This window comes from Capsicum annuum, chromosome 6, assembly GCF_002878395.1.
Source record: "Capsicum annuum cultivar UCD-10X-F1 chromosome 6, UCD10Xv1.1, whole genome shotgun sequence".
In the NCBI taxonomy this organism is placed as follows: Eukaryota; Viridiplantae; Streptophyta; class Magnoliopsida; order Solanales; family Solanaceae; genus Capsicum; species Capsicum annuum.
In genome coordinates this window covers 204248844-204271634 of record NC_061116.1, presented here as the reverse complement: position 1 = coordinate 204271634, position 22791 = coordinate 204248844, and the positions used below count along the sequence as shown (strand labels likewise).

At 33.8% G+C, this 22791-nt stretch overlaps 2 protein-coding genes across 5 annotated transcripts; both read right to left on the bottom strand.

The window, feature by feature from the left end:
* Positions 1-3692: 3692 nt before the first annotated feature.
* On the bottom strand, positions 3693-12893 carry LOC107874000. Its single transcript, XM_047413783.1, has 6 exons — positions 12591-12893; positions 12139-12301; positions 11234-11345; positions 8630-8951; positions 5319-5462; positions 3693-3985 (listed from the first exon to the last, which is right to left on the bottom strand). Exons 2-6 carry the CDS (start codon positions 12233-12235, stop codon positions 3698-3700), a joined length of 963 nt encoding a protein of 320 aa, XP_047269739.1. The 5' UTR covers positions 12236-12301; positions 12591-12893; the 3' UTR covers positions 3693-3697.
* Positions 12894-14033: 1140 nt separating this feature from the next.
* LOC107874001 (golgin candidate 5-like) lies at positions 14034-21014 on the bottom strand. Of its 4 annotated transcripts, XR_007056738.1 has the most exons (10): positions 20854-21014; positions 20697-20782; positions 20408-20621; positions 19612-19684; positions 17071-17109; positions 16785-16996; positions 16484-16543; positions 16231-16345; positions 14456-14509; positions 14034-14349 (listed from the first exon to the last, which is right to left on the bottom strand). XR_007056738.1 is itself a non-coding variant. In XM_047413781.1 (9 exons), exons 1-8 carry the CDS (start codon positions 20938-20940, stop codon positions 16280-16282), a joined length of 837 nt encoding a protein of 278 aa, XP_047269737.1. In that variant the 5' UTR covers positions 20941-21014; the 3' UTR covers positions 14040-14349; positions 16231-16279. The 4 variants fall into 4 exon arrangements, 3 of the variants coding, with proteins under 3 accessions (XP_047269737.1, XP_016576394.1, XP_047269738.1); XM_047413781.1 differs by lacking the exon at positions 14456-14509 and having other exon boundaries at positions 14040-14349; XM_016720908.2 differs by lacking the exon at positions 14034-14349 and having other exon boundaries at positions 14418-14509.
* Positions 21015-22791: the final 1777 nt, after the last annotated feature.

Below are 22791 nucleotides of genomic sequence, written 5' to 3'. Positions count from 1 at the left end.
ATATAAGGATTGCCAGGTAAAATCAATCAAACAAACATAAGGAAAGAAAAATCAATCAACATGTGAATTAGCCGAAATACAATAGAAGAGGAAAGAACAAAGAAAATCAATTATTCAAATTATAACTAATAAAATCAGAGTTTTACCAGAAAAGAGGAAAGAACAAAGAAAATCAATTATTCAAATTATTACCAATAAAATCAGAGTTTACCATAATTATCAACAATAGAGTAGTCTCAATACCATGAAAATATCGATTAACAATCAATCCTTCCTTGAATTTATCAATCAAAATAAATAAAACAGCATAGGCTTACCATGAATAAAAGGATAACATGGATAGGGGCAATCACAATTATTTCCAAAATCAATAATTGAACTAAAATTAGGCAGCAATCAGTTCAAATTGCCATATAACACCATCATAAGTTCAAAAGACAGAAGCACACAACCCAAAATCATTGAGGTTCGCAAAAACTCATTTAGGATGGAGTATCCTTAATTTGTAATTTTGCACTAGTTCATTCAACAATGTAGCACAAGCTTCACAAATCAGAAATCAAGTAACGAAATCAGGGTTAATTCAAATCAGTGAAATTTGGGGCTTTTCATATGAACACATAATTAAACAAATTAAATCAAAATTCAAAGTCAGATATCACAAATTTAAATCCAAGGGATTAATTAAGGCAATTTGCACCCAAAGAAAACAAAGTACATGCAAATTAAATCAAAGAAAACAAACATGCAATTAAAGGATTGAGGGATCAAGCCGTATAATAGTTGGGTTCAGACCTCACCGGTTCTCAATTTCAACGAGAACGTGACCGGTGAGAAAAGGGGAGGCTCAATCGCAGCTGGGGGATGGGCTGTACTGGAGGCGGCCACGGCGATGGCGGAGCGGATGGACTCGCATGCGTTGGGGGTGTCGGCTAACTTAGTTGCTTCGTTGAGACATTTCGCCGGCGAAGCCGGCTGTAGCCGCTGATTCGCCGGTGCGATAAAGACGCTGGACGGGGTGGGTGGCCGGAAGGACCGTTGGTTGGTCGCCATTGTTGTCGTTGCTACAGCGGCTGGCAACAAGGAGGGTTGTTGGCTATGGGTTTGTCGGAGAAGAGGGTGAGGCAGCGAAGGAGGAGAGAGGGGAGAGGGAAACCGGCAGTGGACAGCGGCGAAGTCATCCCTAGCAGTTATGGAGTTTTGATAGCTTTGGGGTAGATGAAGAGAGAGAGAGGGGGGGTAAGCGGCTGTTGTTGTGAGAAATGGTTAGGGTTTGGGTTTTGATTGTTTTTAAAAGGAAAGGAAAGAAAGCAGATCAAATCTCAGTCGTTAAATTAACTTTAATTAATGGATGGGATTTAAGATTATGTGGAGTTAGAATGTGCTAGGATCCTAAGAAATTAGGTTGAAATTATAAATTGAATAAATAAAGGTTAGAATTTAAATAAATTAGGCAACATAAATAAAAATCGACTGTTATTTAAATAATAGTAGAAATAATAATAGTAAAGCTAATAATAGTAGATAATATAGATACATAATTTTATCTATTCAAAAATTAATTTCCTACTTATTTATCTCATTATCCCATACTCCATGTGTTCCCCACCTGCTCTATTCTCACCAAACATTCCCGCCTCATCCCTTTTTCCTTTTATCATTATACCCACTCACAAAAAACACAAAGACATATCATCACACATATACCTGACTATTTTTCCAAAAAGAACGAACATTCATTCTCACACCTCACTGGAAAGGGGAATAAGGGGTCATTGGATTTTCCATTTTTTGACAATTCCCATTTTTTATATTCATCACACACACTACTCTTCTGGAATTTCACTCACAGAACAAGAATATACCCAACAACATAGCAAACACTCAGAGACCACATAATTTTTATAGAAAAATAACAAAAAATAATAGACTTCAAGGGCCTATTTCATGTCATCTTATCTAATGTTATTTTTGTTTATGATTTTCTTCTATAATAGTTTATTGTCTTATTCTACTTTTTAATATAATTATCGAATCTACGGTAGTGGGTGGGGGTTCCAACACTGTGCTGCCCCTGAATCTTATTGGCTTGTTGCTCGTTGTTTAGCATTTGCTTTGTGATAAGTTCTGAAGAATAATATTGTAACTCTTGGTGATAACAGTAAACTTTTGGTCTCGTGATTTTTTACTTTTCACATCGAAGAATTTTTATGTAAATTTGGTGTCTCATGTGACTGATTTTATTCTTGTCTTGTCATATTTATTTTGATTGATATACTTATTGTCTTATTATCATTATACTTGGGTTTGTTTGTTTCTCCTAATTCAAATTGAAAAGAAAAGAAAAATTTCAACTTGGACATTCTTCCGATCCGTTGCTATTTTGTCTTGCATTCTTGTTAATTCCTTGTCTTTCCCAACATATTCATGATAAAAAAAACTTATTAGCATCCAATGTTTACACCAAAGTCATGCATATAACTGAAACTTATATTTTGTTTCCCTCTTTTATCTTGAGGATATTAAAATAGTACAAGTAATTTACATGTCAAACGCCACAATAGGTTTTGAGAGCACAATCGAGTCTTCTGTTTTCCTCTTTGCTAAAGAAATGAAGATAATCAAGATGGTTGAATGATTTGAATACTAACACATTGTTTGGATGGTGGTTTCTCATGGTAAGGTATGGTATGGTATGGTATGGTATGGTTATTAGGAGAACCATGTTTGTTTTAATTATTTCTTAAAATATATGATATGGTATGATTTAATTTCATGGTTTGAAAATCATCACTTTATGTAACCACTAATTTGGTGGTATTCCATGGTTTCCTTATTTTTTTTCTAATTATATTCTTATTTAATATTATGTAATATTATTTTATCCTTGACCCTATATTATTTAACTCCCCCTCCTACCCCACCAGTCCCCACCCCCCACCTCCACCCCCAAAAGAAATATTTTTAAAAAAAAAAAATTAAAAAAAAATAATCTTTATTCTTATCCCCACCCACTACCTCCAGCCTATTTTTTAAAAATTTATTTTGAAAAAAAATTCAAAACTTTTTCTTATCCCAACCTCACCCACCCCTACCCCTCCCTACCCCACCCCCACGTACCAACACCAATTTTTTTTCAAAAAAAAATTCTTACTCACCCCCTCCCCCACTCCATTACCCCCACCATCAAAATATTTTTTTTAAGAAAATCATAATTTTTCTCATCCCACCCCCTTATCCTATTCGTTCTCATTGTTTTGTGTTAAATATATACAAATATTTTTAGAAAATATTTTTCTATTTGTGCAACGAACACCAGAAAAGAAGTAAGACATAATTTATTTTCCTAAATTTTTTGGGGGGATTTCATACCGAATACATACACCCGTAGCATACACAAAATATGCATTCAAATTTTGTATTTGTAGTTGATGGTCACGTCTTATAACACCAAAAGGAAATGAAATTTGATACTATAAAAAATGAATCCGATTACATTTAGTTTGATCTACTCTTTTATTGATTTTGTTAGAGTTTACATGAATTTTAACAACTTTATATATTTACATGGCATAATTTATGCTAAATTAATAAGAAGAAAAATATTTTATTTATAATTATTGATAAATTTAACATTTATTATAATTAAGGGCATTTTAGTAAACTTACCAATTACGATGCAATACCATCCATCAAATCAAATAATAAAACTGTTATTAAACAACAGTGAACGATACAGCCCACTCAAACATTGTATTATATTGTACTGTACAATATCATACCATACAATACCATACATTATGAAACCATCACAAACCACCGTCCAAACAAACACTAAAGGGTGCTCTTCATCAACCATCTCTTTTGGTGTTTCAACTATAAATGAATCTTCCATAAAAGAAAATTGTGCAATGGAGTATCTTGCTCCTTTCTCTTCCTTTATCACTCTATGATGTGGAGCTTTTATCCTGTTATTGCTCCATGCCTATATCCAACCAATATATTATTAATATCAAATATAAAAATAAAAAATTTTATATACACTAAAATCATAAGAATTATATTTTTCTGTTGTATGTGTTGGGTTTGAAACGAAGAGGGTGTCATGCAGAAGTTAATAGTTGTAAATTATTTGAAACGATAAATAAGATGACAAAGAAAAAATACCAAAACATAATATTATTCGGTTAATTGATCTACATATTAAAAACCTAAATAAAAAAAAAGCTTAAAATCAATTGGGAGAAATCTCCCCCTAAACAAAAATCTTAAAATACTACATTGTGGATGTTATTATGTTATTGTATGAGAAGGGAGTGTCACACCCCTTTTTCACGTACTCCAAAAAATGATAGGATATTTTAAGTTTGAAAGGGTTTTATTATTTAAGTGACAAGAAATGAAAAAAAAAATCGGAAAAGAATTATTTATATTTTTTTACTCAGAGTCGCCACTTGGCATAATCTGGTGTGCCAAGTCACCATTAGAAAAATCCTTTTCAAAATCATATGACCCTTTAAACTGGTTTGCGAACAGAGACTCCGGCTAAGGAATTCTGTTGACCGAGGGGAAGGTGTTAGGCGCCCCTCAATCCCGTGGTTCAACCACGGTCGCTTGGTAGAGTGTATCGACTATTTTGGCATTACGAAATGTATAAACCACACAAAAGCACGTAAAATAATCAAACAATAAACAAAATAAAACAATCTAAAAATGTAAAGTCCAGTCTAATTATACAGTCCAAAAATAAATAATGCGGAAATATAAATCTATTCTGCCCTAGACTAATCCTATACTACCCTCTACCGCTTCACCCGACGCCTCGGGCCTTCACCACGAATATCTTCCAAATACAAAATACTTCGGGGCATTCCCCGGTGAATAAATACATATGACCTCAGGGCATTCCCCAGCCAAATGAGTATAATTTTTCAACGTGAGAAAACCAAACCATTCACCCAAATTTCAAATATTCAACAAAATTTCAAACATTCAACAAAACCCTGAATTCTAAATTTTGCCTACCCAACCTACGTTTGCCTATCCAATTCGATGGCATTTACATTCAAACACAATAAATTAAAATTTGTCCGAATCTAACATTTTCATCAATTTTTCATTTTCAACCCCCAACTTATTTTTATCAATCCATTAAAACATGGTCAAGTTCTTTCCTCAAACCTTCAAAAATGAATCACCAAACGTCATGATCATAACATCAACATCAACAAAAATCCAACAAAAGCATAATCCCATCACACATAATCACAACCAGTTCAAAATAATCAAGATAAAAAAAATGAGCTAGAGAAATGGACCTTCACGAAATTCGTTCTTGTCGGTAATAATAAAGAAATCCGGAGCCGAAAACTCGTGTAGGAGACCTCAACAGCGACAAAGCACCAACGACAAGCCAACTCGATGCAAATTTCGAACTCGTAGTCCGATTGAAAATCCAATTTCTGAACAAAAATGACGATGAAATATCAAACCGAACGGAGTCAATCTTGTGAAGAAATGAAAGGTACCCGTATTGAATTCCAAAAGAGTCAACCCATATCTAAATCGCTAGAACTAACACTATTTTTGGTGGTTTTAGGGCTTAACCGACCCGATGGCGCACAAAACCCAACTCCGGCGACCCTTTTAACACCTCTCAATCAGTTTTGGTGAGCTCAAGGACAAATCCGGTGATCTTAGGCCGAGAAACGACAAACCCGGGCAGCTTGCAGTGAGAATTCGCCAGAAAACCTCAAGCAAAACTGACCAAACCTTGCTCCAAACTCTCTTCATCCTCTCAATTTACCCTCACTGTTCTCTACTCTCTCTCTTTGCTACCCTCTCTCAATCTACTCTATTCTCGCCATCTCACTGTGTGCGTGAGTATGAGAGCAAGTTGTGCGTCTTCTGTGTGTATATTATTTTCTATCGGAGTGATAGTGAGTTGGACGTCAATGGCAGTGTGGCTGTGAGAGGGTATTTTTTGGGTGTAGCTGTGAAGAAGAAAAGAAAATTGGAATGTTCTCTGTGTGTGTATGTGAAATTTTTTTTTTATTTCGTCCAAATCCCCTCTTTGTTGTGTATTCTTGGTGATTGTATATTGTTGTTGGTGAGATTGAAATTCTAAGGTGAGTGAGTGTGAGTGTAGGTGGGGTCACGTGGGGTAGGGGGTAGTGGTGAGGTGGGGTAAAGTTTGTTAGGATAGGGTAGGTAGGTGTTGTTTTTTAATTGGGTGGATTGTTAGAATATTAGGATAAAACAAAATTAGTTAGGGGGTTGTTATTTTTGTCATTTTGTGGAGGGATTATCACATGGGTGAGGGTACACGGTAGGATAAGGCAAAATTGGGTAAAACGTCATCGGGGAGGGACGAAATTAGGTGTCTACAGGGAGAATCTTCACTCTTCTATTTATAGAGTTCCAAAACTTTTCCTCTTAAAAAGAAGTTAGCCAAATATAAAAATTATTAGTATATGTTCTGGCCAATTGACCTACATATTATAAAACCTAATATTTAAAAAAACACAAAAACTAATGAGAGAAGATCTCCTCCTAATCAAAACTCTTAAACGATTACATTTTGGATGCTATTGTGTTAGGGTATGAGAAGAGGGGTCTTCTTTATATAGAGTTTCAAAACTTTTCCTCTTAGAAAGAGGTTAGCCAAATATGAAAAAGTTTTATATTTTTCTTTCAAAAAAAGTAAAAATAATTATGGAATTACTTTTCTTTTTCTTTTAAGAAAATAAAACTTGAATTTGATAAGAAAATCAGGGCAAAAACTCTAATATAGTATGTATATATACTAGGTTACTTATAGATCTTATTTTCATGTTGATAATTATTTCACAAATTATGTGATGTTCTTGTTTATAAATATTACTTAAAAAAGCACTTTTACACCGAGGTGAAATTAAGATTTGAATTTATGAATTCTAAATTCTATAATAACCACATCGGTGACTTTTTAATATAAATACCAAACTTGAATTAAAATTACTTGAGTCATGTGTTGGTTTCTAGCTCCGCTGCTGCTTTTACATTCTATGTAAAGGAGATAAACTTCTAATAATCTATTGACACGTGATGTATTTATATATAACTTTTATTTGTTCAATTTATGTGTTTTAATTTTTTTTCTAAAATATCACTCCTCATATTTAGTTTCTCTTTAAATTCCAATAATTCCATTTTGCCCCTTAGAGATAATCATTTGTAGGATTGTAAACAATTGTTTAGGACCACAAGATATAAAAGAATATTTTTGATATTATATTTATAATTCATATCTCAACCTTACTTTTAAAAATTTCTTAATAATTAGTTAAATGGAAAATGATCAAAAATAACCTTCAACTATAGGAAATGGTTCAAAAATACCTTCCATCCACCTATTAGGTCAAAAACACCCTTCCATTCACTTTTTTGACTCACTTATACCCTTAAAACTAACAACCCCTTCTTTATTTTATTTTAAAAAATATTATTTATTACGTGTCATTATCTTATTGATTGAAGTGAAAATCATATGCCACCGAGTTGATGACATGGCAAACAAAAACAACTAAAAACTACATGTCAACAAATAAAAATAAAACTTTAAGAAAATTCTTCAAGTATACTGCTATGCAGACAGGGTTGCTCCGTTGCAGAGTCAACTGCACTTTCAACAAACTACAATTGTTCATCCAAGAAATTAGAATTGCGCAGTAGATAATAACATACCATTAAGACAACATTAAAATATAATTTCAAAAACTACTAGACATTAATTTGGATATAATTTCTCAAAGCTTAACAATTGACTTAGATCCGACAAGACAACTCATATATTTCGTATTCGAATGAACAACAATAAAAAAATAGCACGATGCTGCTCTTCAATACATTTCCAACTAGAGTAAAGTAAACAACAAATCTAAGCAAAACTACATAAAGTTTATTAATGTGTTCATCAAGGCTGTCGTTGAGCATCTATGTAACCAGCATCAACGAGAACCTTCTCCCTTTTCTCCAACTCAACATCCTCATCCACCATCATCTTCACCAGTTCTTTAAATTCGACTTTCGGCTTCCATCCCAAAACCTTCCCCGCCTTGCTCGAATCTCTCTTCAAATTATCTACTTCTACAGGCCTAAAATACCTCATATCGATCACCACATGATCCGACCAATTCAGTCCAACATAATCAAATGCCACCTCCAAAAACTCCAACATAAACAAAGTTTGAATTGAAATTGATAGTAAATTTTATGGCGCATTCTCTATTTTTGATTTCTTTTCCTTTCTTTAATCCACGTACTCTATGATTCTTAATTAAGATTTTATTTTTATTTGCTAACATGTAAGGTTTAGTTGTTTTTCGTTTGCCATGTCGTCAGCTTGGTGGAATGTGATTTTCATTTCACCCAATAAGAAACTGACACTTAATAAATACTTTTTAAAAAAATAAAATAAAGAAGGGGTTGTTAGTTTCAAGGGTATAAGTGAGCCAAAAAGGTGGATGGAAGGATATTTTTGGCCCAATGGATGAATGGAGGGTATTTTTGAGTCATTTCTTATAGTTGAAGGGTATTTTTGGCCCTTTTCCGTTAGTTAAATTAAAACACATAAAATGAAATGAGATACCATGATTGCATCGCCGGTCATGACGACAACGGAGGAAGGGGGAAGCTCAACTCCGAACCACCGACCATCCTTCCCTTTGATCTCCAAACCATTAACTTGATTTTGATGGATTGTTGACATAAAACTTTCGTCTGTATGAGCAACAAATCCCAGTTTTGCTTCTTCTGCTTGGGCTGCTCTATATTTCATTACTCTTGCTGAATAATTCACTGATTTGACGTGTGTTTCATAGTATTTCTCTACACCATTGCTCTCAAAAACCATTTTCACTACCATTTCTTCTAGTTCTGCTGCTGCTTTCGAGTATGCTAGGAAAGCTTGGCTAACAAAATGAACAGAGAAAAACAAATAGAATTATGGATTAGTGAGTTCTGAATATACTAAAATTTGGAACGATATGCCGAAAATATCAAAAGTTAGTTCAACAGGTGAGAATCGTCTAAGATTATATAAGGAGATAGTCATCCCACCTGCTGATGCAAAAAATAATAGTTAATTAAGTGTTTCAATTACAGATTCGATCGAAGTCAATAATTTTGGTCCAAGTTGTTTGTTTGTAATAAAAGATTTATTGAATATACAAGATTATTACTAATTTAAAACCCATAACTTTTAAGACTAGGATCTAAAACCCATAACTCAAATTTTAGCTCCACCTCACATGTCTAGGTCTAATAACTAGAGCGCGGACAAGATAATATGGATCCAACATCGAGTGAAACAAGAATTGGGTTGCCCTGATTATGACGTCATGATTAAAAAACATAAAATTGCGCCTAATTAAACCCCAACAACAACTAGCTTAAAGCGTGAAATTGGTGAAATTTTGTATTCCTTCGAGTGTATTAGCATTATCAATGCCCATACTCTCTCCTAAAGAGGAATAAATGGGATTTGGCCAACATAACCATACAAAGGTTTGCTAGACTTATTTTGGACTTTTTTCTGAGTGGGAAGATCAAACAACTCCTTTAATGCTTGAAAAACATCATCATGAATCTTTGATGAAATTTTATCATACAATGCTACGAAACAACCATACTCTTCAAGAGCACAAACAGCTTCTTTACGTGCTTTGGACCATGAATTTGTGCCTGGTTCCAAATTCTCCATTGTGAAATCAATAATGGGCAGTTTGTGGGAAACTGTTAGAGAAGCCATCGATTTTTTAGTATTGTCTCTTTAATTTCTTGAAATTGATGTGTATATGTGTGTGTTACACAATATATGTGAGAAACATCTTATTTTCCACCTCTCTTATATAATGGTTTATTAATGGACTTGCTGAATACTCACTCCGCTCCTTTGTAGTTGTGACGCCTCATTTTAGCAAAGTGGGTTCACTATTTTTTAAAGCAAAATTAAATTAGATTAATTTAGTATTTTAAATAATAATTTAGATATTCTTAAATTATATGAAAAGTATTTTAAATTATACTTTTTTTAATATCAAAATGATGAAAAATTACATTTTGAATGAACTAAGAAATGACCCAATTTTTAGCTTCTTCTTAACCCGAACAACAATCGTCGGGAAAGCAAGTTATCTCTACAAGAGAATCGTAAAACGAATGGTGAGAGGAAAGAGAAAGTTAGTTAATAGCGATATATTAGAAAACGAATATCAATTTAAAATTGATATATTTGGTAATTTGTTTCTTAATTACTCTCTCTGATATTTCTTGATTTTAAGTATTTTGTAAGATAAAAAAGCTATAAATAGGGAGGTAGAGTTATGTATATAAATTATAGAGAGAGAAATTGTAAAAATTTGGATTGGTTTTTTCAATCTGAGTGGATATACTCTTTATGGTGGGGGTATGATAATTCTTAAATTTAGGATTATGATTGTCAGTAGCAGACAATGTGAAAATTGCAGTTATACATGGTTGGTCGAGTTTAGAGTCAGGTGGAGAACTGATTTTGGTATGTGTAGCTGGATAACTATAAAGGGCCAACGGATTGCATTTTCTTCTCTTCAAAAGGTGGAGATTTGTTGAAGTTGTTTTTTTGAAGAAAGAAAAGTCATTTGCCTCTCACATCAAAAATTTATTTTGTTTGGGAGGAGGTTGAGAGTTATAAATAAACTTCACCTCCTTCATTGTTTGTACACACAAAAATTTTTATTTCCTTGTTTACTATTAAAGAGGTTAGAGATAATTTTCTTGGAGATCTCTTTGAGAATAATATTTTAGCAAGTGAGGGTGTGTGAGAAAAATATTGTGTATTGTATGGTGTAATAATTTTCATATAGTGAATATTTTTCTGAGAGACCCGTGATTTTTCTCCAATTGGGGAGTTTTCCACGTTAAATCTGTGTATTGTTATTCTCTTTAATTTCTCTGTTATTTTTTACTTGAAAGCAGTCCGAAAGGGGTGGGAAAAATAGTCGATTTTCCCAACAGTACCTTCAGCCAGGGAGCTTCCACTAAAGTCAAGGTCCAAGGACATGCTTTCTAAAGTGTCATTAACCACCCTGAATAAACCAAACCGAAATAAAATGACAAGTTTGAAAGAAAAAAAAAATTAGTAGACAAGGTCAATGTTTAACCAACTAAAAAGGTAGGATTTATGAAAGAAACAAAATTTGAAAGTTACTCGTACCCAAGATGGTAGCCAAACAAGAATGACGAAATAATTGCCGCCAGTATATGCGGCAATGGGCGCTTCCATGAGGGGTTTCCAATTTCTTTCCACACACCATTTTCTGGACTACCTAAAAACACATAAGAAAGAATCAAAAATCAAATTCATACAAAAATATATCCTTTTATGTTATTCCTCCGTTTCATTTTTTTTGTCTTCTTTTGATTTGACACAAAATTTAAGAAAGTAAAGAAAACTTTTGATTCTTGTGATCCTGAACTAAAAATATCTAGAATGTACCAAAATGTGTTTAATCTTGTGGTCTAAAAAGGAAAAGATGCATTCTATTTTAGACTGCTAAAAATGAAAGTAGAACAAAAAAATTAAATGGAAGTAGTGTGTCCTATGGATGTCTCTAAGTTGATTGGAGGAATATATTACTATTTTATTGGAAAATGGAGACATCCTTCAACCAAGTTGGCAAAATTTTATTTCTCTATTTGAGCTCATAAGAATCTGACAGTAGCTTTTCAGAAAGAAAGCTCATAAAAATACATATGGTATGATTTCATTATTTGGAACAAGAGAGAGAGAAATAGATCTTAAACTTGACTCATAATTTAAAAAGCACACATCTTGTGAGCACCCTTTGAACCCCATATAAATTTGGGGCAAACTTAACATGATCCTTTCTACTCCTACAATATAATACATATCCAAAAAAAGTAAAAATTGTACGCAAGTGGCATAGCCACAGCCCACATGTAGTGTAGGGTGAGCAGTTGAACACACTTCATCAAAAAATTATACTATGAATATTATACAAGTATATAGATCAAAAATTATTTCTCATAAGTATATATGCTGTGATTCTAAATCTTGGATCCGTCCCGCAAATAAAAAGAAAAGAGTGTAAAGGATACCTATATTCTCTTGTCTATCTTCATAATCAGTACACTGGTCTTTAGTTGATGCACGTTTGTAGATGGAGTAAGCATCTGCAAGACGACCACCTCTCATACTGGAAATGTGATCGATCTATGCTGATGTAACAAATATCCAAATCATATATATACACACGCCAACCTGCAGTGCCCAGATCCATTGGTATGTATAAAAACGATTAGCAATATGTAAATGAAGCAAAAACCCAGATCTGATTCAACACTCAAAAAAATGCCAAATTTCAAGAATCGTAACCGACAATTCAATACTAAAAAAAAAAAATTAAAAAAAAATCTAATCTTACAAATCAAAAATGGGAAAATAAAAATACAAAATCTTTTACGTTTTCAAGTGAAACTAAATTTGTTAGCATTACATATAAGCAGAGTGAGTCAGTGTGTGTATGTGTGTGTGAGTACTTGTTAATTACCTCCTGAAAAGTGTTGCAGAGCGCAATAATCAGAATAAAAGGCAGAAAATGCAGCTAAAAATAGAGTGGCTGGTTATTGGCATTTGACAGTTGAAGTATTATTAGAAAGTTGAAAAGGAAAACGTGTAGATGCAAAAGGGTGGCTAACGTGTTTTCATTTGTAAGCAAAGAAAGAAAGTACATAATGCACATGCATTAGCGGTGGTACTATGGAAGGAAGGCAGAAGAAAACAGAGATGATGACACGTAAACATTTACGAACTCTGTGAGAGCTCTGAGATTAACACCTGGTCCAAACATCTACATACTCTACGAGAGCTCTGAGGTTAACACCTGGTCCAATCTTTGTTGCTTTTTCCTGCTTTGTTTTTTATGCTTTTGGGTGTCATCCTGTCATGTTCTGACACATCATCCTTTGCAATCTAGTACTTTCTTTCATTTATGAAACGTTAAACACTTTTACTTTTATCAAAATAAAATAAAATGAAACACTTCAACTATTACCACATAATTGTGTGTAACTTTTTTTTAATCTCACAAAAAAATTATCTCAAAAAATTTATGACTATAATAGTGTAAGATTTATGATTGAAAAATGTTGTCGTATAAGATTTAGATCCATTTGTTTGTGAGATTCTAAAAAACATCCCACAACTTATATTTAACTTTGAAACTTAAAAAATTTGTGTTTTTCTAAACTTTGAGTAGTGATTTATGAGATCTTTCTGTTTGAATGGATTTTAGTTGAAATTTTCTTTAAAAAAATTGTGAGTGAAACTGAATGTTCCTTCAAAAACAGGTTCGAACCAATTTTGAAACTTGAGAATGAAAACAGCTTTTTTTTGAAAAAAAAAATTGGTTCAAAATCTATAGCTAAATAAATATTTACAGATAAAATTTTAAATCTAAATATATGGCTAAAGGCCGGCTAAGACGCACAATGGAGTTATGTGATGTTTTATGCCGGACGCCAAGTTTATTTTTTTTTCTAATACAATCTTCACAACTCATTTACGCAATTTACGACCAAATGGAAAGAGGCATTAACAAATCAGTAATGCTAAATTATTGATTAAGTAACCTAAACAATCTAAATCTTATTACGTGTGAGACTCAAATAAAAACTTCGCGCCATATATGACTAATCAATTCCAACTAAAAATTTTGGAAACTTATTCTCTTGCAGGCGTTGAGCAGTGGAACTACTTGTTGATTTCTGTTCTTTTCTTGATTTTTCTAGTGTCTTGTTATATTCTCTTCTTTGGATCCATCCACAGAGAGACGCGGCTACGGAATCATCACCGTGAAATTTGGAAGAAAACATATAGAACTCTTCCTTTAAGATTCAATTAATCAGAAAATTCGACCTTTGTTACTCAAGGTGCATAAATCCCGACCAAGAAGAAAGTTCACATAGCCAGCCATTTTTCTCCTGATACGGTACTTGTTGGGTCTCCTTTCTTGAACTTGGGGAACAAATGAAAACAGTTTATCAAGCTTAATAAAGCAATACGCCCCCGTTAAAAGAATATGCTATACAACAACTCACTCTTAAAAGTTACAACAGAAAACCTGTAAAAGGCAAGTTCCTCTATAGATTTATAATAAACCGGTGACAAAAGAATTATCGTGTCCAAAATCAATGTGAATACACCACATTCACTGCAGTACCCTACATGCCGCAACAGACCAGAACAAGCCATACATCAACGGATCAGCTCTGTCAGGTGGTACTCATTGATGAGCTAAGCACCTGGATCTGCAAAAGTATTGAGAATTCTAAACACGGATTTCCAGTAATCGCAAAGGAAAGGATTGAGCTAAATAATTGAGCAATGCTATACAAGATTCACGAGCATATTTACTTGCTCTCTGTACATCTCCTTCATATCAATGATATCGGCACGGAGTTCTTCCAACTATCACAAAGACAAGTCCAGTGAATAAGAGATGCAAGCAACACTAAGGATAACGATCAATACTTCACTGTGGATATAGATTAAATTTCAAATGGACAGCTGATCTATAAATAACACAAATAAGGGATACTTGACCAGTTGCATTCCTATGTGATTAAACTCCCTTTGGACAACTGCACATTGCAGTACAGCCAAAAAACTATTGCCAAGTATTGCCAAATTCAGGAATGATGGAATAACATCGAACAACCAGAAATGAAGATTAAATTAACCTAACTTAAGATGATCAAGCCGACATCAGCACAGCCCATAATCTGTATCATACTTCTATTATTTAAAGAAATTTCATTGCTATCTAAAGTGTGATGGTTTGTAAATGGAGGGTTTCGCTTGGGCCTTGGCTAGAGGAGCAAGAATATGTATCAACACATAAATATCCCAAAGACAGAGATGCAAATGTGTCCACTAGGGTGAGTAGAAATGGAACTTTTAGAGTATATAAGACCTGGAGAGTGTGCTAAGCACATTTTCTGATGATAAGAGTAAATATAGCATATATGGCAGTAGATGCAACTTGTGGATTGTGCTAAACTGGAGGAGAAAAGGGCACTTCAGCAATTTGGGGCAGCTTTATTTGGTACAAAAAGGAACTTCATAAAAAAAAGTCGGTGAAACAGAAAGATGTAGTCTATTCTTTACAATGTGGTTCAGAAGATATGTACCTCAGACTCTCTAAAACTGCTGCAGCATCCGTGCTGGATCCTCCGAAAACGCACTACTTTTGGAGAACTCGACAAGCACCGGGCGACATTTTTGAAGAGTACAAACAACATAGAAAGATACGATAATTTCACAAAGAATGATGAAACTGAAAGGGCAGACATCTAACTAGAATGAAGATCCTTTAAAGGGATGAAGAATGATCACCAAACATGGAGAAACTGTCCCTAACAAACAGATGAATTCACTCATCACTACGACGCCAAATAAAGGAAAACAGGTAATTATTTGAAGCCCAAGTGTTTGCCCAATAACTTGCAGAACCAATATTTAATTTAATATACATCTTTTTTATATAAGGTATAGTTTAATTTAAAAATCTTAAAAAAATGACATCTTTATTATAAAGGAAAGGAAAATACCCATGTATGCGATGACGCCAATAAAACAGAGTAAGACACTGAAAAGGGACAACAACATCCTAGATTAACTGGGTCTTAATCTGCCCAGTAGTAAGCCTGGAATCAGGGCAAAGCGAGCCCTCTAGTAGTGCAGACTTTAAAGGCAAAGGTAGAGGAAGTACAACTCTTTCTTTTCACCATAAGTCATATTTTAGGTGGCAATTTGCACAGTTTCTCCAAAATACAAGGAGAACCAAAAATGGAACCAGACCTTTCAAACTAAAAGGGAACCGATCGTTTCAGAAATGTTGAAAGGTCAATGCGCAAATTACTCGTCCAAAATGCACAATTCACTATGTTGAGATGATTCATACAATTTATACACTTGATTTACATCACATAGTATTTTGAGGGATTTCAACAAAATTTCTAGAGTTTCCACCTCATGAAATGATTTCCCAAATGAAGATGTTGCTTTTAATGAGTATTACGGAAAAGAAGGGAAGATAAAGTTCCCTTTATAACGCCATTTGAGATCATCAACAAACATAGTTGTCGCAGAGAAAATTTTTGAATTATATAGAAAAAATTAATTTGTACCTCCTCATCACGTTCACCCATCAATTCAAGAGCCGCCGAGTGTCTCCTCCTAAGTGCATCTTAGCTCTGCTCGGATGCCAGGAAGCATGGAAGCTTCTGAACGTAGCTTTTCACACTAAAAAGAAATACAAAAGACGTATTTCTAATAATTCCCTTATCAAAAAAGGAAAAAAAAAAAAAGAAAAAGAAAAAGCAGGGGCAAGCGCTACGGAAAAAAAAAAAAAGATGTTAGAAATCAGGAAAAAGAATTGACCTCTGCAGTCATTTTAACCAGATCCTCAGCAAGGGAGTCACGGATGGCTTCCATAGATGCCTGGAAGAATCAATAAGTTAGTACTAGGGAGCCAAACGGAAAAAACTGGTTGAAACGGAAAAAAGCCTCGCATGAAAACATAGCACTATAAGTTTTAGCTCAAACGGTCAGCCACTAAGATTATAGCTACCACCGAATAAACTTAACAACACACTGTGAAAAGAGGCCAACTAAAACTTCAAAATTCTAACATGAATGCAGATGATATGCGATTAAAAGAATCAGTCAGGAGAATCCATACCAGTCGAGACATATAGGAAGCAAGTTCCCCTTCCTTCTGCCGAAGTGCAGGTGTCATGCTCTTCATGAAGTATGGACTCATATTACCCTCTAATGCATTTCTACGCTCAGATAAATTGTCAGATGAGTCCAAAGATGCTTGCAGAAAATAGCTTTCCTCCATGCTACTCAAGCTGCTAGCACTTGAAAGTCTACGTGTCAAACTTCCTGCAGCTAGGTGATTGTTAAACTCGGAGAAAATAAATGTATGGAGCATCATACTGAAAACTAAATTTGGTATTAATTACCATTTTCAATCCCAGATTTCTGCTTCAATATTGGGCTATGTGTTGAAGTGGTTTTTTTAAGAAAGAAAAGTCCTTTGCCTCCCACATCGAAAATTTACTTTGGTTGGAAGGACGTTGAAAGTTATAAATAAACTCCACCTTCTACATTATTTGGGCACACAAAAAAATATTTATTTTCTTATTTACTATTAAAGATGTTTAAAGATAATTTTCTTGAACATCTCTTTGAGAATAGTATTTTAGGTTTAGGAAGTAAGTGAGGGTGTGTGAGAAAAATATTGTGTATTATATGGTGTAATAATTTTCATATAGTGAATATTTTTCTGGGAGACCCGTGGTTTTTCTTCAATTAGCGTTAAATCTTTGTGTTGTTATTCTCTTTAATTTCTTTGTGTTGTTATTCTCTTTAATTTCTCTGTTATTTTCTGCTTGAAAGCGGTCTAAAAGGGGTGGGAGCGTTAAATCTTTGTGTTGTTATTCTCTTTAATTTCTCTGTTATTTTCTGCTTGAAAGCGGTCTAAAAGGGGTGGGAAAAATAGTCGAGCAACTTTGTCTGATCTTCCACATTAGAAAAAATTTCTGAATTAGAATTATTGTTCTCAAGCAGAAGTTTCGTCCCGATGGAGTAGCAAGTGGAGTTCGATTCTGGTGGAGTTTGCGATTCTGGTGGAGTTACTTTGGGGTACTTGTATATTTGGTAATAGTGGGAATAAGTACAATCTAAAGAGGTTGGCTAAGGAAAGACTTGGTATTTAAGTGTATCCCTTGTGATCCACCTCTCTTTCCTGGAAACTAATTTAGTGGGTACTTTTCATTACTATTGTCCATTTATTAGTTCTGATAAACAAGATGGGAAAAAAATTTGAGATTGAGAAATTTGATGGGAGAATTAATTTGGCTTGTGGCAAGTGCAAGTCAAGGATGTGTTAATCCAATCTGAATTACATAAGGCATTGAAAGGGAGACCAACTAGCGGAAAAGGTGATACGGGTTCAGAAAAATTTGAAAGTAGTAAAGACTCAGAAAAATTCAAAATTAGAGATGAAGAATGGAAAGAGCTAGACATAAAAGCGGCAAGTCAAATTCGCTTGTGTTTAGCCAAAAATGTTCTTGCTAATGTGATGGGATTGTCCACAACAAAGGAGTTGTGGGAGAAACTTAAAGAATTGTACCAAATCAAAAGTATTTCAAATAGGTTATATTTGAAGGAGCAATTTCATAAATTTCAAATGGATGAAAGTACAACTATTTCTGATCATCTAAGTGTCTTGAATGAGATTGTTTTTGAATTGGAATCTAATGGAGTGAAAATTGATGATGAAGACAAAGCACTTCGATTCACTGGTCTCTTCCATCTTCCTACAAGCACATGCAACTCATTTTAATGTATGGGAAGGAAACTGTGATTTTCTCAGAAGTGACAAGCAAATTGATTTCTGAGGAAAAAAGATTGAAGAATAGAGATGAAAATCTTTAGAAGATTCAACTCTTGTTGTTAAAGGAAAATGAAAGCAAAAGAAGAAGGTCATCTGCTGGAATTGTAATCAACCGGAAAATGTTAAGAATAAATGTCCAAATAATGGGGCTAGTTCAGCTGTAATCCCCAAAGAAAATGTTGTCAATGTTGTCTCCCTAGAACAGGGGGATGATATTTCTTTGTAAGAAAGATGAAAATTCTCATGACATGAATGCTACCTTTAGAATTGCAATGGAAGAGAATGTTTAATTAGTAGCTGGTCCACAAGTTTGCACCTAGGCATTGGTTGATAGGTGATGCAAGGTGTGTGGTGGAAAGGATTTCGATGGCTAATGAACTCTCAAGAAATCAACAAAAGGGTTGCACAAGTTATTAGCAGGTTTTTTTTGACATGTGCCGAAAATGAAATTCTTGAAATTGGAAAGTGAATTTCAAGTGAAAATTCTTGGATTAGTTTTTCAATCTGAGTAGATGTACTCTTTATGGTGGGGGTATGATAATTCTTGAATTTAGAATTATGATTGTCAGTAGCATGCAATGTGAAAGTTGCAGTTACACATGGTTGGCCGAGTTTAGAGTCAGATGGAGAACTGATTTTGTTATGTGTAGCTGGACAACTATAAAGGGCCAACGTATTGCATTTTCTTCTCTTCAAAAGGTGGAGATTTGTTGAAGTTGGGTTTTTGAAGAAAGAAAAGTCCTTTGCCTCCCACATCGGAAATTTACTTTGGTTGGGAGAAGGTTGAGAGTTATAAATAAACTCCACCTCCTTCATTGTTTGAACACACAAAAAAATATTTATTTCCTTGTTTACTATTAAAGAGGTTTAGAGATAATTCTCTTGGAGATCTCTTTGAGAATAATATTTTAGGAAGTGAGGATGTATGAGAAAAATATTGTGTATTATATGGTGTAATAATTTTCATATAGTGAATATTTTTTTGGGAGACCCGTGTTTTTTCTCCAATAGGGAGTTTTCCACGTTAAATCTTTGTGTTGTTATTCTCTTTAATTTCTCTGTTATTTTCTACTTGAAAGTAAAACAGTCGATTTTCCAACACTATGATCAGGCACAAAATTAAAAGTACTAGATTCCCTTTCTTGATCCAAACGAGCAGCTTTCTCCCGTTCCAACTCCTGTGAAACATTTGTTGACGACAGACTTAGACATGCATTTCTCGTAAATAAAATAAATGCATCAGTAACAAAGTCACAAGCAATCATATGTTGTCTCCAGGTACTAATCTAGTCTAAACAGATCCCAACAATATATATGTGATAAAGGTTATTGTACCAACATCCTACATAATATTTCTCTTCCCTCGCCATCAGGGTGGACAGGCACAGACTTCTGAATAGGAGAAGAATAGAGTCAAATAATATAAAAAGTTATTGTACATGGATATTAGCTTCACCTGCGGCTCTGACTGTTGGTAATTAAACCGGCAGACTAAGTGATACAATCAGAAAACTTGCGTCCTTGCTTACATAAGAAAAATTCCTAATGTCTTTATTTTAATGCTATTAAAGACGATATCAAAAGGGGAACAATGAAAATTGTAGTGGCGAAGAACAGTTGACAGGAAATTTACTGCCACTGGTTAGAAACTTGCTAAAAGACCATTTTAGCAGATCTGAAAACTTCAGCCGAATAAACTAATACAAAAATCGAGAAGGCCAAACATTAGTTGATTTATTTAAAAAATGAGTAAATCAACCAAAAAAAAGATTCACATATTCTTTGATGGAAGCATCTTAATCATATTTACCTTATGCTCCACGTAAAACCACGAGAAACATCGATGAAAACAGGCATTGGAACAACTAATTAATAGGAAAGTAAAACATAATACGGTTTACCTGACGCAGGAGTTCCTGGTGAGTTATTGCTTCTTGTAATTCCTGCTTGTGTTTCCTTCTGAGTTCCTTAATTTCTTCTTCAAGCTGATTCACACGACCTTCGTTAGTCTCAGCTTCCTCCTTTAGAGCAAGATATTCTTGCCTATTCTCTGCGGCCCTATGTCTCTCTCTGTCAAGGGACTTTGTTAGCCGTGTCTGCTCAGCTCTAAGACAACTGCAATACTTAATTTGTAAGTAAATTCCTGGTAGAATATCTATGGAAGCAGCATCAAAGCAATAGGTAAAGAACCTGAGCCTCAAGAACATTGATTTGAGACAGGCGTTCATTAATAGATCGTTCCTTTCCTCTGAAGTTGCAGCTTTTGCCTCGGCTTCCTGCAGAGAAAAGTTAAGAATCTCTTCGAATTTCAACTATAAACAAAGTTTCTATGTGTTTCTCTTAAAACCTGAAGACGTGAATTCAAAGATCTTTCAACAGCAGCCCAAGCCTCAGCCTTTCTAGCATTTGTTTCCTGTAAATAGCGAAGAGGCATAAAAAATAAACGTTAAAAAAGCGGTCCATATACCATGACCATTCATAGGATCTAAAAAATAAGATCTCAGCTGCAATAAAACTGGCATGGCTTCTATCTGCCTGAGAAGAGGTCTGGTAGATTCGGGAACTTGTGTTATCAACTCCTCTCGGCGACGCTCACTCACCTGAACACATGTCTTGTTTAAACTCATTATTGGTAGATATATTTGTTTTTAGCATGTAAAGTTATTTTCTTTATGTTGAAAAGAATGGTTAATATTGATTGTTTTGCCTTTTGACTTATTCTTTGATTGTCATGTATAAAGTTTTGATCTTTGCTCAAAGGCGAACTCATGCCTTGTTTAAATTTATTGTTGGCCGATATATTTGTTTTAGCATGTAAAGTTATTTTTTTTTATGTTGAAAAAATAGTTACTATTGTTTGTTTTGCCTTAATAAAAAAGAGTAATTGATTAAATCAAGAATTTGTCATTTGTTTGTTAATTATTTTAAGGGATCTCCAAACTCTTCGTATAAGAGATGAAGTGATAGATTTATTTTTCATCCACGATGTTTATTTTTTTTTCTTTTTTTTTTTCTCATGTTTTTAAATTTGTCAAAATGATGAGAAAGTTCGGATTTTTGTGGTTAAATAAAATTATTTAGATATTTCCGAGTCATGCATAGTATGATTGTGAAACGATATTTCACTTTTGGAAATGCTAACTTTTATTCTAATTTTCTTAGTCCCTTTGGATTGTTATATGTGCTATTTGTAAGTGTAAAGATTTGATTATGTCTCTCTTTTATTCATAATATCAAAAGAGAATCAACGATTTCTTAGAAATAAAAATCATAGGTCGTTACACGTTTTTCAATAAGATGTTGGTTGTAATTTATATATATGAATTTTCGTTAATGTCGCCTTAACTGAAATTTAAAGATTCTTTTTCTTGAAAAGTTAGCCTTTATTTTCTTTTGTCATATGGATTGGTGTCTATGTTTGTTCAATTCTAGAAATCATGAGTATTTTTCTGGTTGCCTCATCCCTTTACTTTCGCAAGCTTACGTTGTTTGTTTCTCGCATTAATTCATTGAATATGACCTTCTTCCTTTTACCTTTATTCATTCTTAATATGAACATAAATCATGAGGCATGTAACTGAGTGTCTTTGCTTTGCATTTTTTATTTGTTGACTCTCATTCTTGTGCAAGTGTGCTTATTCTTGTCATTCAAAAATTGATTCTTGATAGTTTCTTTTACTTTGAAATATGTCACTTTTATGCCTTGAACATATATTAATTTCTTTATCTTTTCTTTGCATTCAAAAAAAATATCTCGAGTCCAAATGGACTCTTCTCCTCTTGCATTTCGTAATGGGTAAATGAGGCTCACCCCTTCGAGTCAAGTTCGAAGTTTAAACCCAAGGTCCACTACATGGCGTGCGGGTGCTAGAAGATAAACGAAGAAGGAAAATGGGTCAAAACCCATTGATGAGGTCACTAAGAGACTTGAAAAGTCTCAATTTTTATTATTGTCTTCTTCTTATTCATTCATTTAATCATTTACTTATTCATTTATTGGGACCTCGGAGCCAAAGTTGTATTTAATACAGGTGAAGCGAGACTCAAGCCAAACAATCAAAAACTAGATTAGGACAAGTGAAAATGGGTCGAAAGACCAACTATATTAGAACAGGTTTCGTTGATTTGGGCTCGATGGCCTAAATCGTTTACTTTCTCCTCCCTTTCCCCTTTTATGTGTTTACTTGCTTATTCATTTTGTTTAGACTTAGTTTAAAATCCCTAATAAGTTTCCTAAATCTATTTTACACAAATCGTTTTCTAAAACCAATTACTTTTAACAAAT